This window comes from Strix uralensis, chromosome 3 (assembly GCF_047716275.1).
Source record: "Strix uralensis isolate ZFMK-TIS-50842 chromosome 3, bStrUra1, whole genome shotgun sequence".
In the NCBI taxonomy this organism is placed as follows: Eukaryota; Metazoa; Chordata; class Aves; order Strigiformes; family Strigidae; genus Strix; species Strix uralensis.
Genome location: NC_133974.1, coordinates 134987186 through 135005423, shown reverse-complemented (window position 1 = coordinate 135005423; position 18238 = coordinate 134987186). Strand labels below are relative to the sequence as shown.

General features: G+C 43.3%; 1 protein-coding gene across 4 annotated transcripts in view; it reads left to right on the top strand.

Annotated features, from left to right (window-relative positions):
* Positions 1-14751, top strand: part of SPTBN1 (spectrin beta, non-erythrocytic 1) — a 151452-nt gene extending 136701 nt beyond the window's left edge. For all 4 annotated transcript variants that reach the window (XM_074864530.1, XM_074864531.1, XM_074864529.1 and 1 more), the window contains 8 exons: positions 990-1074; positions 2239-2435; positions 3545-3657; positions 4199-4262; positions 9411-9649; positions 10851-11024; positions 12923-12965; positions 13327-14751. In XM_074864530.1, coding sequence (XP_074720631.1) covers positions 990-1074; positions 2239-2435; positions 3545-3657; positions 4199-4262; positions 9411-9649; positions 10851-11024; positions 12923-12965; positions 13327-13542 — 1131 coding nt within the window. In that variant the 3' untranslated portion in view covers positions 13543-14751. The remainder of the gene's footprint in view (positions 1-989; positions 1075-2238; positions 2436-3544; positions 3658-4198; positions 4263-9410; positions 9650-10850; positions 11025-12922; positions 12966-13326) is intronic.
* The last annotated feature ends 3487 nt before the right edge of the window (positions 14752-18238 follow it).

Here is an 18238-nt window from a genome sequence, read left to right as displayed (position 1 = left end):
TATTTATAATGACATGCATTACTTCAGGGACTGTTGCATTTAGTAGTTGTTGGGAAGTTAGTGAATAATTCAGCTCTGTGAATTCATATTGGGTAGCAGAGATGGCACCTAAATTTACAGTCCAGGAATGCAAAGAAGCTGTCGCCTTCAGCTCTGCAGAGAGAAGGCTCCGGGGTGGCTGTGTTTGGAAAGGTGACTTCTTCAAGCAAGAGCAGAGGCCACCCCGAGAGAGCCTGAATTCTCTACAGGGGAACTGGCATGCTAGGAAGAGCCCTGCTAGGGGAAGGACCAGGGAAAGGTTTGTCTCATAGGAAGCAAACCCAGGGAATTTTAACAGAAAAACATATCCAGCTGCTTAAGGCCTTGATTTATTTTCTGCTTTGTCTAGGCCAGAGGATAGAGGCTCAACCCCTGCTTCTTCCTGCCTCCCTTGGGTGGAGGGAGGATAGCCGCGTGTTGTAGATCTTGCCTGCTCAGGGCAGTGATATTTTCTGTGCCTGTGTGCTGTGCAGTGCCCTTGGAGAAACCTTGGCTCCAGCACCAGTATGTTTGGCTGGCCAGTGTTCACCCTGAGAACAGCACGGGGCTCAGGCTGGCACGTGAGTGGCCTTAGCACAGGTAGCTTGTAACAGCCGAGCAGCACGTTTTACATTATTTGTTAGAAAAAGGGGCAGAAGATACAATACGTGATTGCACCATTTAGACTTGTTTGTCCATTGTACTCTTTTTACCAAATCCTCTTGGAACTGTAGTTTTTCAGAGATAGTGAATGCTCATGCAAATGTGGTATTTTAATGCAAATGTCATGTTTGTTTATACTTCCAAGAGAAAAACAACTGTTATATTCACATTTAAGTCACTTCCTGACAATCTAGCACAATGTGTTTCATCAGTGCCTTTTGCTGGTGGTAATGGCTTATTCGGTGTGGTGGGGCGAGCTTGCTGCCTGGTGCTTGTGTAACAGTCCTGCATTCTCCTCTTCAATCCAGATCAAGGAAAAGCTGCTGCAGCTGACAGAAAAGAGAAAAGAAATGATTGACAAATGGGAAGACAGATGGGAGTGGCTGAGACTAAGTAAGGCCGTCCTCGGGTTTCTTTTGGTCAGGGCCATAGCTAACTCTCTTCACCCTGTCTTTCTGAGCGCTGAAAAAACCAGCGGCTCCTCACTCTTACTAGCAGTGCTTGAAAGTGTGTTTGTACTGTAATAACTGTAAGATTCACACCTGTTGATTGTAAAATAACGGAGAATTTGAAACGAAGAAACACACACCAGAGGTCTCACTCTCTATGGTCAGATTTGGAGCTGGGTGAAACAGATCTACTGTATTTTGCAGGTGTCACATTCCACCTGTGCTATTGCAAAGGAAGCCCTACTGAAGAACAGGGAGGAGTAAAGCCCCGCTTACCTTACGCCTGTAACGTGCCTGCGTTATCTGAGGGGCTACAGTGTTGGCGAGCAGCTCACTGACAAAAGGTGTACGTGTAGACGTTGCAGCATTCTGCAAGTTTTACACCAGCAACAACCACCCGGTTCTGCCACTCGAACAGGGTGATCCGTTCTCCTGTACGGGCTGAAGCCTTTGCAGCAGACAGTTGTCCAGGATCTCAAACCATGTAGTGCAGTGTAGTCATGTTGTGGGGTTCTGGGCTGCTGTCTGTATGTTCCTCATTTTTTCTGAGCCTCAGCAGGCTTCCAGAAATACAGTAGCATGGACGGTTGTCCCTTAGTTTGGGTCTTTGTACCATATTATTCATCAAAATTGCCATTCACAAAAGCAGTGGAACCATTTTTTCAGCTGTGAAGGCAGAGGGAAGGAAACCTGGAACTGTAGCCCTGTAGACAAGCACATAAAGGACAGAAATACTGCTTGCTGAAGGGAACTGGAGCCTGCAGTCTAGCTGTTCTGTAGACAGGCCAGTCTGAGGAAGAAAACCAGCAGATAACAGACTTTCTGCTCTGAAGTTAGTAGGGTACAGCAGATTAGAACAAAAAGGAAGTACTGAAATTGCAAAATGAAGTAGTGATGGTGGACAGTTTATTTTTCCTCAAAGCAAAGCCAACTGGATAAATTTCTGTCTTTTAAAATGATTAATTTCGGTGAGCTTAGTTAAATACTTAACCGAATGGGTTTACTTTTTCCCCTGAGCTATGCTTAAATAAATTCAGAAGATGCCTGATGACTTCATGATGCTCTTTTTGACATTAATGGCACTGATGTCTGTACGTTCTTTGCTCAGTTTTGGAGGTACACCAGTTTTCAAGAGATGCAAGTGTGGCTGAGGCTTGGCTGCTGGGACAGGAGCCCTACCTATCTAGTCGTGAAATAGGTCAAAGTGTTGATGAAGTGGAAAAATTAATTAAGCGGCATGAAGCATTTGAAAAATCCGCAGCTACTTGGGATGAGAGATTTGCAGCCCTGGAAAGACTGACCACGGTGAGTGCTCTGATCACCTCTCCTGGCCAGTCCCCATCATTTCGGTGCCAGCTGATTGTTCGGAGTAACTCCCAGCATCACCAGCCTAATCTCCATTTGTTGATCAGGCCCAGCCCATCACCAGAGCCTGAAGTTTCATGTTCCCAACAATATTGAAACCCTCTTTGGTTAATTTGAGCTCAACAACCTGCAAGGAAAAAGCTCGAGTGACCTTAGTAGTCAGGAAGAGCTGCCTCAGGCCCAGGAGTGATGACCCAGAAGCAAATTGAAGAGCTGAGCAGTTTGCTTCAGCCCTCTGCTGAGCAGCTTGTACTGCTGAAAGGGAAGGGGGATTCTGAGCTAAGAAGACCCCGCTCCAAACACTCGAGATGATTTTTGGTTAAAGATGACAGTATGAGGAGACAGGGGCGGGGAGGGGAATGCGACAAAAACGTTTGCTGTGTTTTGACTGCTCCAGTACAAGGCTGTATTGTCCCCTAGAAAGACATAATAAGCCAAAAGAACCCCAACCGTTTTGAGCACAGCTGCAGTGTCTGTAATTAATGCTTGGAGAGCACGTTACCATCTTTGGAGAATAATTTTACTTTAGACGCTGAAATTGAAGTGGCTTGATTTTTCACACGCACTGAGCATCACAGCTGCAGACAAAATGAATTGGAGCTTCTCAGCATCTTCAGAAATCAGGCTACTTTTATTTAGATGGTTCATTTCAGGGGTTTGAATGTGAAATACTTTCTTTCTATGTATGGCAAGCAGACAAGAGGATCTCACTTTTCAGTATTTTAATAGCTTGGGCTGCTTTCTCGTTTGTCTGGTTTTTTGTTCCGATAGAATGGATTAGAAAAGCAACACGGACAGTGGTGAGCTGCTACCCAGGCACTCCACTGGATGGTAAAGGGTCTGATACTGTAAGCCTCTACTGAGAAATTCAGTGCAACAAACTTTGCACGATTAATACTTTTAAAGACTGATGCCTTCAAATTTTACTCCAATTAACTTGCAATTTCAGTAATGTTTCAGAATAATGTGCAGAGTTATTTTTAGTTTCTAGAAATGCCCCTGAAAAATGTGCAGTGCTTTTAAATGCACAAAAATGTTTGATTTCTCAGTTGGAACTGCTGGAAGTACGTCGACAGCAAGAGGAAGAGGAGAGGAAGAGGCAGCCGCCCACTCCCGAGCCCAGCCCAAAGGTTGCAGAGGACGCAGACTCCCAGCAGCAATGGTAAGCCCAGGAGTGCGGCCTTCACAGGGGTTCTTCAGGGGGAATGCTCAGGCTGAAGGTGCCTTTTTAGAAGACTTGGCGGTTTATGAGGACAGGACCTTTCCCAGACACCCGAATTCACTCCTAAGTTGAACGTTCCGATTTTTCGTCGTGACGCAGTGTTAGAGCTGCTGAGGTGTACCTGGCCCTAAAGCAAGAATGCTGTCTTTACACCCCCCGTGTTACGAATAAAATTTCTGAATAGTCTTGGCTTTCTTCTTTGAGCATCAGTTACAGATAGATTTCAAACCCAGTCCGTGGAAGAGTAGCATTTATAGAATTACTTGTGTGATAGGAGTGGGCTTATTTGTCAGGTAATTGTCAGGAAAGTCTGTTTTGATCTCAATTAACCCTGGATTTATTTGGTGGGGCCTGAGGATTTTAAGAGCTTGAATTTCTGAGGTGTGCAGTATTCAGTAGGAAAATCTCATTTTGGTAAAAAAGATGTGTGACTTTCAAGAACTTAATACATTTTTTTTCTCTTTTTCCTCTCTCCCAACAGGGATGGGACAAAAGGAGAACAGGTCTCCCAAAATGGTTTGCCATCAGATCAGGAATCTCCACGGGTTAGTTACCGCTCCCAAACCTACCAAAACTACAAAAACTTTATTAGCAGACGGACAGCCAATGACCGGTCGTGGTCTGGACTGTGACAAACAGAATCATTTGCAGCAAAAGACACCTTTTTTCAGTATGGTTTACTGGTACTGGTTTAATCTTTTGGCTTCAGATTTCCCTGCTGCTTTTCTCTTCCTTCCCATCAGTTGACTTTTATTTAATTAGCAGTCCCTTGGAGAGATATTTGCTTCACTTTAATCCTTGTTTATTTGAATCTCCTCACTGACACTCAGTTGCTTTAAGGTGATACATTTATTTCATGTTATTTACTGTGAGTTTTTCATGTCGCTAATAGTATTAAGATTTTCCAGCTAAATCGTCCTTTATATGAGTAATTGAGATTTAATGAGATTACATCATAACGAAGAAGAGAACTAGAATCTGACAGGTATGACGCATCGAATTATACTAACAGGTTTCAGCACGGCAACGTTATTAAATCAGCTGCATTAGCGAGCGAGTTATTTACAAGGCCAAAGATAATACATGCAAGTGAGCTCGGCAGAAAAGGCTGGGAGGGAGGGGACAGTTGGAACTATCGACAAGTAAAAGCCTTAAGGTTAGTTGTATAACATTCCATGCAGTATGGACTCATTGACTGCAGATAAAAATAAACGTGAAATAAACCACTAAAAACTAGTATCTAGATCTATCTTGGTATTTAGTCCTGACGAAGAGTCGTGATCTTGCCGAATAGCTGCGTTGGGGCCCTGCTTTGCCTTGCTCCTGTCCAATTTACACTACAGCACTTGGATTTACTGCCCCCCAGAGAGACAGTGCTATAAGTGAGAGTAGGGTGTGGACCCTCATGGAGAGGTTGTGATGCTTTTCTTTGAAAACGAAATAAAATACATTGGTCTGAGATCCCAGCTCTTTATTTTATGCAGATGCAGGCTGAATGGTCCATGCCTTATTCATTCCTTCTGGGTAGGGGATGTCCCAGTGGAGCCAGGATGCATGCCAATAATCTTAATGTGTAGCCATAAAAATACCAGTAAATATGTACATACAGTTAACGCAACACAGTGTTGAAACTTGGCTTACCTCTCCATTGCCTTCCTGCAAAGATTACTTGTTTCACTTCGTGCTTTGAGTGGTGAGAAAAATGACACTTCTTTTTCTTATGTTTTTGAACCTCACTCTCTGAGGTGATATTAAGTGCAGGAAAGGCTCCTGGCAGGCAGATTGGTGCATATGAGAGCTCTTGCCAGTGCTGCAGAGGAAATGCAGGTGCCCGTCTGGGAGGAAATGCCTTTCAGCATCAGTTTATCTTTCAGATAGCCCATCCCAGTTCCTTCTGGGTCTGCACACGGGCTCTGTCAATGCTCTGGCATACTAAGCCGTTCTACCTTTTTCTTTGTTTAAATAAAGCCTTTCGGTTCATCTTGAATATTAACTTATGAAGTGAGCTGTCCGTTGTACATTCTGATGCTTACAAAATTATATATAGTTGTGGCGAGGAAGGTGAGGTGGCCTGCAAGCACATCCCAGATCATCATCATCTTGTTGGTTACCACAGCCTTATACATCACCTGTTTGCTGCTTTTTTTTGTTTTGTTTTATTACTGTGATACGTAATGCATTTCCATGTTAATCTTTGCCATCTGCACTTTAGTCTTTCCCGAGAGCTTTTTAGCTCAGTTCATCGAATCTTGTGTTGCCATACATCAGATGTACACAGCTCTATTATTTCTGATTGGAGGCGCAAGATACACTGCCGTTGATCGGAATTTTGACTTCTGACAGCTGGCTGAGCAGTGCAGCTGAATTGTTCTGTATTGGCTGAGCTTGTAAAGTGAGAAAGATGATTGAAAGGATGTGCTTCAGTAATTGTACTTTTGCTGTAACTTGTCTTTCCACCTCATGATGCATGTTTTTTTTTTCTTTTGTCAGGATAACAACATATAGCTTCTTAATGCTTTTAAAACTTCCATAGAAATTTACACAGATGATCTGGTGACCACCTACACCAGTGTTGGCTCTCGGTGCCTGTCAGAGTGTGACAGTTCTCAGGGCAGTGTAGCTGTAGCTTCAGACTCCACCATCTGGGAAGCCTGCAGGTGTATTCTGGCTAACAAGTAGTGTGTAAAAGTCATTTATGTAGATAGACTTTTTTACTTCTGTTAGTATACTCATATATAAAAATCGCACTTTTATGAAGAAGAAAAATGATTTAAGTCATTGATTAAGGTTGTCATTTTAGGCACTAGAAGTCTAAGATTTCACCTGTTTATGATAGCCTGTGGTACTGGCTTAAAAGACTAAAATGGTACTTATGCCAGAACAATAGATAGGCTGCCATCTATTCGCATCTGTAAAGACAAATATGTCTCTATGATTTAAGCTGTGGTGCAGAGACTTAAGCTGATGAACTGAGTATAATGTTGCTTCAAGCACTGTGCAAATCCAAGGGATGTCTCCAGTCATTGTCACCAGCAGTCTTGTTGCATGTTACAGTCCTGATTTAAATATCTCAAGAGTAGTCTTTAGCCACTAAAGCACTTGCAACTAACCTCTCAGCCACGATTAAGAAAACTGTATTCATGTACGTGATAACTGTTTTGTTGTAACAGTACAGTTTGCTATTAATGTTTGTCCTCCGTTGCGTTGTCTCTGCATGCCCGATGCATGTTTCCATTAAAGTTTGTTTAGCTCCTGTTTTTTCTCTATTTTCATGACACATTCTTCGCATAGCTGTTTATGATTCCGATTTATTTTGCTTGTTTTCTGTTAATTGTAGATAACACATGAAAAGGAAATAAAACCTGAAAGAGCATCAGAAAAGCTTTTCCTAGCCCTTTTACGATCAGTAGAACTTTAAGTAGAAGTTACAGGTCACGTTAGGTGATTAAAGCTGGCAGGTATCTTTTAAAACCACAGGGTTGCAGATTGCAGCACTGAGTTAAATGTTATTTCCCGTGAGAACACGTTAAGTAGCTGTGTGGTGGCTGCTGGTTTGAAATTGGTCTGTTTAACTTGAGATGAGTGGTTACAGGTACCCCCCAGTCAGTACCATTTTCACATCTTGCCGGTATCGCTACAGAACACACGCTGCGTTCAGCCCCGGTTTAGGTACCAGGTAGTTGTGGGTAGTTGATGTAAGTTCCTGCAGTTAGTTGCTGTGGTCTGTGTAACTCCTCAGCGCTGCTCACAAAGGCTTCGTGTGTCTCAGGCGGGGCTCCAGCCCGCTGAAGAGCAGCGCGGTGGGAGTTCAGTAGCTGTCACTGGTCAGAACGATGTGCCAAGGCCCGTCTCTTCCCTTGGACGCCCTCGGTTGGCTGTCGGTGGTCGGCAGCGTGATCAGTTGAGCTTTCACTGAGGGATCACGGGTGGTTATTCGCTACCTGCGTTACAGTGGCTGTGCTGGCAGCGTTTGGGTAACCTTCAGCCTCAGCTATTCATCTACCCTCTCACCCCTTTAATGCAACATTTTCGTTTTATTTGGAGATTTGGATACAAACAGTGAGGTTTGATGGTGTAGGTTTATCCTGATTGTAAAGAAGCAGTGTCGTTGACTTTTACTTCCCCTGGATAACAGGGCAGGGTAGATGTTTCCTCTTAGAAACAAGGCTGTGAGGCTACATGTCTTTAGGGACAGAGTAAAGTAGATGCGACTGAAGTGGAATGTGAGCTGTGATTCTCTCCCTGTTTCAGTGGTGTAGTGTCTGTACTCTGGAGATTTAGATGGCTTAAAGGCAGTTAACCAATCCTTCCCATATTCATAGCAAGTTGACACTTAGATCTTCCTAGGCCAATACGAGGTACAAAGGTGTGAGGTACAATAATGTGTACTTGGCAGGTATAAGAAGTTCTAGCGAACGGTGGCAAAATTTAGTTTGTTGCATAATAATTTGGCTGCTTTTGAATTGTCCAGGCCATGTGCAGAAGTGGGAATGTCTAATTATTGTGCCATTCACAAATACCTGCTTGTCTGCATAAAAACAGTCCAGAATGTTTGTAATCTACTAGAGCATTAGCAGCACTAAGCTTTAGTAACTTGCTAATAATAATAATAATACACACTGGTTGTGTAACTCCTGAGCTGCTACCAATGGCTCTACATGTCAAAGTAATGGTACAAGAAAAAAAAAAACTGGGAGCAAGCTGCATTTCAAAAGCTTATAGCCATTAGGATTCCAATTTAACTGATTTTTGGATGAATGGCTCCTGAAGACGTCGACAGCTTGACCAGTCAGAGCTGCTGGAAACACGGCTGCTCTCTAGGCTATCTCGATCACAGTGCGACAGGCAACGCGATCAACAAAGCAAGTGATGGGCAAGGCCTTGGTTCTGTCTTTGTTTGGGGGTAAATAGCTGTGTGATGGTGTGTGACTGTGGTGATTTTCAGTTCCTTTAACAAAAATCCAATCCACCTAATAACGAAAGTCTGAAAAAGACCTTGATAAATTGACACATGACCTCATTTCCCTTCTCTTTAAGATCCAATATCCTAACTGGGACGGTGGAGATGAAATGCATGGTGTAATCTTTCTAATTTCTGCATGTTTTGATTTTGTTGTGTCACTAGGGGAATGGGGAAAGCGGGAAAGGAGCTTTTACAGAAACAAATAAATTGCACAAATTTTTGTAAATGCTCCTGGGCAATTTTGACATATCTTTCTGCTGACTCATAGTTAATACCTTTTATGGACTTTTAATACCCCAGTAATGCCATAAATGTATTTAAGGTGGCTGATGTGTATAACTTCTACTGTTCCTCTAGGTTTGCAGAAAGTGTGATTGTTACTGTTCCAAACATTTGAGTACCTAGCAACAGAATTGAATGCTCTCATTTTAGGAATAACAATATAAAAAATACGAATTGACCGCAGAGCAAAGCACAGTAAAATTCACACTGATGTTTAGCTGCTCTCACTTTCCCGTCTCTCTACCTATAAAATGGGTACTAATCCATTCATACCTTCTAATTTCCTTGGCCTTCTGTGTCTCCATGGAGTGTGAGAAAGAACTTACTGGCCTGTGTCATTCTCCAGGCAAAGTTTATACACAGCCACGTTGTGCAGGGAAACAGATTAACTGCAGGATGCCTCGGTGCTGTGAGGCTTCTGGCTGAACGTTTGTCCCACTGTTCCTAGGTGGCAGAAACCACAGAAACAAACGAAATGGTCAATGGAGCTGCAGAACAGAGGACAAGTTCAAAAGAGTCCAGCCCTGTTCCTTCTCCAACGGCAGACCGCAGAGCCAAGACGGCCATTCAGGCCCAGACTGCTGCTACCCTACCAGCCAAAACCCAGGAGATTCCTTCAGCTCAGATGGAGGGCTTCCTACACCGCAAACACGAGTGGGAGACACACAGCAAGAAGGCCTCGAGCAGGTAACGTACTCAATGCTTCATGCGGGGAACTGCATCCGAACTCACGCAGCTGTAAGACAGGAAATGTTACCCCTGCAGCTGCTGCCTTCTCCCAGCTCCTGAAGACCGTTCAGGCTTACGTTTCTGTTGTTGTAGGAACTGCGTGTGCATGGTTGAACAGTGTGTTTGGGGAAGTTGCAGTCCAAAGATACATGGCAGAAAATGCAGTGTTAGCCATATTTGGAAGATGGAAAACTGAGGCATAAAGATACCATGTCTTTCCCACTTCACATGATGGATTTGTGGCAGTAGTGGGATTTGATTCCAGATCTCTCTTTTCTTGTAGTAACGTACAACTTGAAAAACACGTAGGTGTGAGAATAGAAATGTCCATATTCTTGTGACATTTTCTGTTTGCACATTAGCACTTTCCACCTACTCTGTAATCTGTTCAGAAGAGAAAAGCGGGTGAAGATGATTTGTGTGCCTTAGTAGATTCCATTCCAAAGGACCTGATCCTGCAACTCCCAAGCAGGCAAAATTTCTGAGATTTCTGTCTGCGCTGCAAAAGCAGGCTCTGGGGTCCTTCATGACCTGAGAGAGCTGTTGAAGCCAGATTTATGGCTTGTAGCAGAGCTGAGTGCAGGTGACAGATGAGTGCAGTCCTACCATGATTTTTGTTCATCTACAGTGATTCACCCCAGAGAACTGCTTTGAGGCAGTGACAGCCACCAGTACTAATATCTAGGGACTCTTACTGCTAGTATTCGTTGATTTTTATAGCTGTATTAGAGAATGAGGTGGATGGTGCCACTCAGAGTGTGTGTAACAATCAAGGATTTGACATGCAATCCGTTTGTTAGTTTGCAGCACAGTGAGAATTCCGACTGCAGTAAGGCATAGTCATTAAAAGGTCAATTGGTTTCTCTCCCAACTATGCAAACTGCCTAATCTGCCAAACACTTCTCCCACTGTTAGGATGTGCTTAGGTGCTGTCACAGAGCGCTCTGAAATCTCTACTCTGTTTGGCTCAAAGTCAGTACTCCTGTCTCCTGCTTTTAGGAGAGACTTTGCTGTTTGCAGGACAGCGTATGCTCTATTCACATCCTCAGGCTGAACCAGTCTCCGTGATCTTACAGAAATAAATGTGTTTGGTGTCTCCAGTTCTGCAAGTAAGAGCATGTGATTTATAAATGCTGTTGTTGTTTTCCGTGTCTTGAAGATCATGGCATAACGTGTACTGTGTCATAAACAACCAAGAGATGGGCTTCTACAAGGATTCAAAAGCTGCTGCTTCGGGCATCCCCTACCACAATGAGATTCCTGTCAGCTTGAAGGAAGCAGTCTGTGAAATAGCGGTCGATTACAAGAAGAAGAAGCATGTGTTCAAGCTAAGGTAAACCTGCTGAAGCCTCTTGCCCTTAGTTCAGTTGTGGTGGGCGTGTTCACTGTGCAAGTCTGTGGGGGGATCCAGCCTAAGACCTGATAGTGGATATTTGCTGCAGTATCTACTTTTCTGAACAAGCTCCTCCCAACACTGAAACACACGGTATATTTATCAAAGGTAGGAAGCACAAAACAGTATCAAAATATCCTGTGCACTTCATTTACATCTGGGACAAGGCTAGGCGTCTGCCTAAAGTTAGGAGTCTGCATTGAAAAATGCTGGGCTTTTCAGCTGCTCCCTCTGGAATTAATAGAGAAGAGGTGGATGGTCATGGTTCTTTTCAAAATTAAGCCGCCTCTTTAATTTTTTCAGTATGGATTTAAGAGACTACTGAAGGCATCTACCACATTTTCAGGTCTAGAACATGTAGTTACAGACCATTTTGTTTTGAAGTATGTGACATACTTTTAATGGTTGGACTAGGTGATCTTCAAGGTCTTTTCCAACCTTGATGATTCTGTGACACTTGCTGTTCAAGAGTTAAGAAACCCAAGGCTTTTCCTCCTGAAATTGTGTTTCAATCTTTTAGTGCCAACAGGGAAAAAATATTTTGATATTACACAGTTGCAGGGTGATTCTGTCAAAGGAGACTCACTTTATGAACTGATCAGTTTGTGTATTCCAAGACAGGGATTTGGGGGGGGGCGGGGCATATTTTTATATTGATACAGGAATCCTCTAAAGATGATAGAATCCATATCCATGGAAATTTGCTTTATAGCAAATATATAGGGAAATACATAGCAAATGTACAGTACACTGTACACTGTCACCTGCACTAGGGCACTCAGGTAATGGCTTGTAGCATATTTTCTTGACTCATTCTCATTAGGAGCATCCCCAGGTGGTTCTGCAGTTCTGTCCCTCCAAGCTGAGAAAGGGTGTGGTGTTGAACATCCGAGAGGCTCACAGAGCCTGCACAGATCTCGTGTGTGGGCAGATCTCTCACAGAAAGGTCTGGTTCTGGTCTAGGGAGAGTACACTCGAAATACTCTTCTTAATTTCTTAAAGAGGAAAGCAAGGCATAATTATATTCTTCCTAGTGTCTGTCTGTCGTCACTGTTATTTTACTGTTTAATACTTAATTTCACTCCATAAGGAGATTTTTGGATGCTTTATTTTTGTGAGGAAAGATCTGGAAGCCTGCGACACCGTTCCCAGTGACCCTTCTTCCTGCTTGTTCGGATGCCTGATCTGATGTTATTCACTCTGTTAATTAATATTTATCTTCACACACATTGCTAAAGGTATCCCGGTTAGACCATCTGAGTGAAATCAGCACAAAAATAAAACGGAAGGTAGATTCTGGCCTTCAGCGTGCGAAGAGGCAGCTATTCATAAATAATATACAGTACAGTATCTTGAGTCAGCACCCCAGGAGTGAGGAGAGCAGAGCAGCTGCAGAATTTTGCTAGGTTTCTACAAAAGCCATGAAAACTCTGGGTGTTGCCTGTCTTTTTAAAGTATCGAGTAACTCTGGGTGAGTTCTGTCTTTTTAAAGTATCGAGTGAACTTTTATACTGTCTTTTGCAAAAGAGAAAAGAGCAAGTTCTGAAACAGCAGTCGTCAGTGGCTGAGGATGGCAGCCCCTGCGGCGCGTCCTGACGTGCTGGGACACATCCCTTCTCCTGAGCACGCCTGGCGACAAGAATATCCCGTGCGCGTGGCTGCCCCTGCCTGGCAGCACGGGATACCCACCCTCGAGCGGTCGGGGTGTGTTTGTGCCCGCGTGGATGTTGTGGCTGTCCCGCGCAGTCCCACGTGCCTCCGTCTGTAGCTAGAGGAGCAGGAGTTGAAGCAGTGTGACTACTACCAAGCTAAATTTGTGACGGTTGTTTTCTTTACAGATTGACTGATGGCAACGAATACCTCTTCCAAGCCAAAGATGATGTAAGTTTGTTTTCCTTACTGTTTATTACTGGTGTGATATCTGTGCTGTTGTACAGCAGGAAAAGAATAGCTGCGGAGAGCTCAGGGGCGTGTTTCCATGTCCCGGTGCTGGTTGTCGTGCGTACATGTGCATGCTGTGTAGATGGAGAGCGAGGAGCTGCCGCGGGCACCACCAGGGCAGCGGGGCTTCTCCAAGACAGCTTCTGCAGGCGCGTGGCCGGAGGTGTGCCGGGCAGTGCCGCAGGGGCGCCTTCCCTTTCCTTGCCCGCGTCTATCCCTTCCCCTTCCGCAGTGTCGAGGGAGTTAGTGAGGGGGGGACGCACGGCTTGTAACGGCTTTCTGCCTTTGGGGCTTCTTGAAGGAGGAGATGAACACGTGGATCCAGGCCATCACATCAGCGATCTCTTTGGACAAAATCGAAGTGTCCCCGACCACCCAGAGCACTCCAGCCTCCAGCCGTGCCCAGACCCTGCCTGCCAGCGTCACAATAACCAGTGAGTCCAGCCCTGGCAAGCGGGAGAAAGACAAAGAGAAAGACAAAGAGAAAAGATTCAGCCTCTTTGGGAAAAAGAAGTGAACTCCATCTCCACACACTGCACTTCTCTGACCGTTCCAGTGGAATTCCAGCATGCGAGCTCAGAACCAATACGTTACTCTCTGTGCCTCATGTTCCTCAATGTGATTGACATTTTTTTATTTATAGAGCGTTTTAAAATAAAAAGCCAACAAAAAAGAATCTAAAGTTACAAATGTATGAGGTGCATTGGGCAGCTTCTGTAGGAGAGGGAGGACCAGGTTTTGGGGGTTTGTTTTTGTTTTTTTTTTAAATGAAGTTAATGTAGATTAGATCTTAATATTTAAACTGTTCCTCAATTTTGTGAGGCTGTCTTGGAAAATAACCCACTCCTAGTGCTATTGGTATGCAAGGCAGCGGTGCTTTCGAATCTACTGTGCACATCAGAAACCAATGTACAAATTTTCAGAAACGTTCACTTCCATTTAAGGTTGTTATGCCGAGTCTTGACAAGTAGAGCCTCCCATTACAATTCTAACATTTATTAAAAATGATAGTGTATTATCTTTGCTGTAACAGAGTGCAGGTATGCATTGACTTACAGACAAACCGTTTATATCCTGGCATTGGTTATTAACACAACCTGAAGCTTTTCTGCATCGAGTACGACAGATAAGAATGTTGGTGTACAAGATGGATTAGCAGGCTGATACGGTTTTAAATAATCTGTAATTTCAAATTTTTTTTTTTTTTTTTGCTGAAATACATTATATTGTATGTTTCAGATAATTCTAGTACAAAGTATAATAAGACTAGATGTATAATAAACCCTTTAAAAACATTGATAAGTGTAAAAGTGGAACTGAAGCATTTACTGGAAAAGTAATGTTACTCAAATGGTTACTTGCTTGTCAGCTGCAGCACTGTGTGTTATAATTTTGCTACATTACCTTGCTATTTGATACATAGTGTGCATTTCTCTGTCACTGTAACTATTGTAATGAAAAATTTTCATCTTACTGCACAATCAAAAATTACATTTAATAGGAATGAACTTTCAGTGACTGGGCCTGTAGTCAAGAGTAGTACTGGAACTGGCTTTCAGTTGTATCGAACTGTACCTCTAGACTTTTACCCTATCTGTTAAATATATGCTATGTCATTAAATGCTTTTAAAACTAAATACGCTGGTTAAGTTTCTTATTTCATTTCTGACGATGTTAAAGCATAATTTTGAAAGAGGATCAAAAATAAAGTTATTTTAAAACGTCATCTCTCCTGTGCGCTGAAACTGTCTTCAAATGTAATTCCATTTTTTTGTGTGGAAGTTCCAACTGAAATAGTTCTTTTCTCTCTTTCCACTTTCCCTTTCCCTTCACTTCCCACGTGCCCTCCCTTTCACCCTGCCCCCCAAATTAATAGCTAAAGTTTTGAGTAAGTGTAGTTCTCCAACTTTTTACCTACAGTTTGCCCAAGTGCTTAAGTGCTCACTAAATCAGGCACTAATTGTACTTTATCATTTACCGAGGATGACTTGTCCTGCCCAATTTAACTTATCTGGGGTTTTTTATGTCATTTTTTTAAAACATGCCTTCCCTAAGGTACAGCCAGCGCTGCGCTTGGGTGACGGCACACGTTCAGTGCAGCGAAGGTGATGCCAAAGCTCCGTACTTCCTTGCCCTTGTCAGCATCTCAAAGACTAGCACCTTCTCAGAATTTCCTGTGAGCTGGATGCCATCTAGGGAACCATCTAAAGGGAAGAGCTGCAAGAAGCCCTAATAGGCAGTTAGGAGTTTTAAAATCAGTGAAATGAAAGGAACCTGGTTTTTAATTTTTTGTGCTTTTAAAATACACTCAAATACCATTTTAGATGGAAAGCAGATAAACTGCAAGCTAATGTGTTTCCAAGCCACGCTTTCCTGAACACGTGGCCAGCAGAGTGTCTTAATTCTTGTCATGGACTATATTGTGTTTTCTGGGGTTTCCTTGTTTTCCAAAGGTTTTGGTGATTAAAAAATAGACTGTTTATGTACCTGAGTTTTTACTCTTGTAATACTACATTGTTCAATTCTAATTGTTAGTAAAATGTAGGATAATACTGCTAGTCTTGTAAGTGTAAAATTGTATACAATATAAACAGCTGGGGCTTAACATTAGAAGAGGAAACATTTATCTTAGTTGATTAAAGTACACCAAAATGTTGATGCCTTACCATATTTGTCACTTCAATTAAGTTATTACAATGAGTAGTTTAACAGATTGATCTTGATTACCTGCTGTGTGTAATGGTGTAGTATCTTGGTTGAACATGCCTTCAGAGTTGTTATTTTTGTTTGTCTTGACTCTTACTGCAAGTTTTTCCTGAAAACTGCTTGAATAAAAAATCCTTTCTGCTTAGGAACTGATTTCAAGTTGCTGAGGAACAAGAGGGAATTCTAGTAAGCCCCTTTGGAGCCTGAGGGTGCAGTTTCTGTGCAGAGGGAATTGGTGGGTGAGGAAGAGCCTCCTGGGACAAGCCAGGTCAGCAGAGTCAGGTCAGTGCACAGCCAGGCAGCGGGCGGCTCCCTCGGAAGAGAGACGGGGCGGGGGAATCGCGCTCGGATTGTGTGAAGGGGCTGCTGGAAAGTATCAGAGGGAGAAAGACTATAAGTATGGATAATGGAAACGGGACTAAAACTGGAGCAGGTTGTCACTGCTACCGGTGGTGAGTGTTGAGGAGGTGGCTGTGTTGCTTCTGGATTGCACCGCTAAACATGGTGACACCCCCTGAGTGATGAAACGGTACACTCCTGGGGACCACACCGAGGAACCAGGATTTGTAACAGCTTAACACAGTATTGCACTTCCCTTTGCTAGTTGGTTTTGTAAGCTAACCCATATTTTAACTTGTTAATATTTCCTCTGGAGATACATGGCAGAAGCAATACAGAAGTTGAACCTTGACATTTTCAAAGAAAAATAATTAAGGCCAGCGACTTCTCAGCTATGTTGCTGTCACGGTTATGAAGAAGAGTCGTCCTCCTCTAGGTCAGGTCAGTCTGCCTTTTTTCCTCCTGGTGGGAGCCTCGTATTGCATTCTAGGCTGAGGGAAGGTATTGGTGAGCTGCGCCTGAAGGGTCCTTTCCATATTCCTGGTGAATTAAGTGTAACAAGGGGAACAAAGACCCAAAGTCATTAGCCATAGGAATTAGGCATGTGTTGGGTGGGAGGGTTTTCTTTTAGACTGATGCAAATAATCTGTTAATCCATCTGTTGTGTGTAGACAGTATGTTCTATTGTAGGGTTGTACTCTATATAAGGAAGATTAATGGTAAAGTGGATGTATGATTAATGTCTGTTCCTGTGAAATACTGTTTTAGATGGTTTTTCACTTCACTGTGTTCTCTTTTTTATGATTGAGATCACACAAAATGGACCATAAATGTGGAAGGTCTTTAGGAATATACTTTTGTAATAAATAACTTGCAGGTATGATACCGTTTTGCTTTTTTTTTTTTGGTGGAGATTTTGGTTTTTTGTACCTTAACTAATCACAGGTGGCTGAATAAATAGAGAAACTTAAATCACAGTGAGTTGGAATAAACATTAGACCTTTTTATTTAAAAAAGATAAAATCAGGCTGTGCTAAATGAATTGATTAAAATACTGGAAAAAGCATTCAGCGCTCTGACATGACAGGTCTACCTGTGGACTGAGCAATGGAGGCCACGTCCTGACAACAGGAGGGACGGGAGCTGTGGGTCAGCAGGAGCGGAAGGAGGAGTCAGTGTGCTTTCTGTGTCCTGGTATCAAGAAGGTGTGTTTGCAGGTTGAGCATAACAAAACTTGGGTAAGAAGGGACTGTCTTCTCAATGCACCAGGATTTGAATTGTCCCCATGGCTGCGGGTGTGCAGGGCCTAGTTGAGGAGTCAGTATTCAGCGCTTCAGACTTTATTTCCTTCCTTACTGCTGAATATAATTTATCCCCTGTTGTCAAGCATTTTTCTCTAGCCTTGTGACAGCAATTCAATGAATATTCTGGTTCTGGTAGATTATAGTTTTTTGTTTCAAAGGATTTTAAACAAGATTAAAGTACAAATAAGGCACGGCCTTAACCAAAGCCACAATGCAGAACTGTAAACGCTGCAGTGCACGGGACAACTAGTGAGAATAAAGAGAAATGTATTACAGCACAGAGCAATTGAGTGCACAAAGCATAGGAGCTGGGGGTTCCGCTTCTCATTCAGCTTGTAGCCTTTGTCGCTCTGCATTCTGACAAAAGCCTAGCGGGGTGAGGTGTGCTAAATCCCGTGCTAATGCTGGCAGAGCCAATGGAGATGAGTTGTGTGCGCCGTCACCCGACACGTGAGTCACTGGGAGCAGCCGAGGCAGCAGCGGCTTCAGCAGCCCCCGCGGTCACATCTGCAGTGCGTCACCATGCGGCACAGGCAGCGCCCAGCCCGGGGCTGAGCCTGCGCTGCCCAGGCATCACACCTGCGGGGGGGCCCAGAACGGAGCATCAGGGCCCCTGAAATGGTCTGCTGTGCAATAAAACACCCATTTATTCGGTGAAGTAGGAAAGGAAGGGCTTTGTGCGTAAGCGTGTATGTCATAATGAATCCTCCCTTGATGCTTAAGCTGAGCATCCCGGTTAGCATGTGATTGTGAACATCAAATCTGTGATGCAGTTTAATTACATTAGTCTATGTTTGAAGCATCATTTACTTTTTATATTAATGAATTTCACATAATGACATGAGATGTTGTGGTGGTTCATTA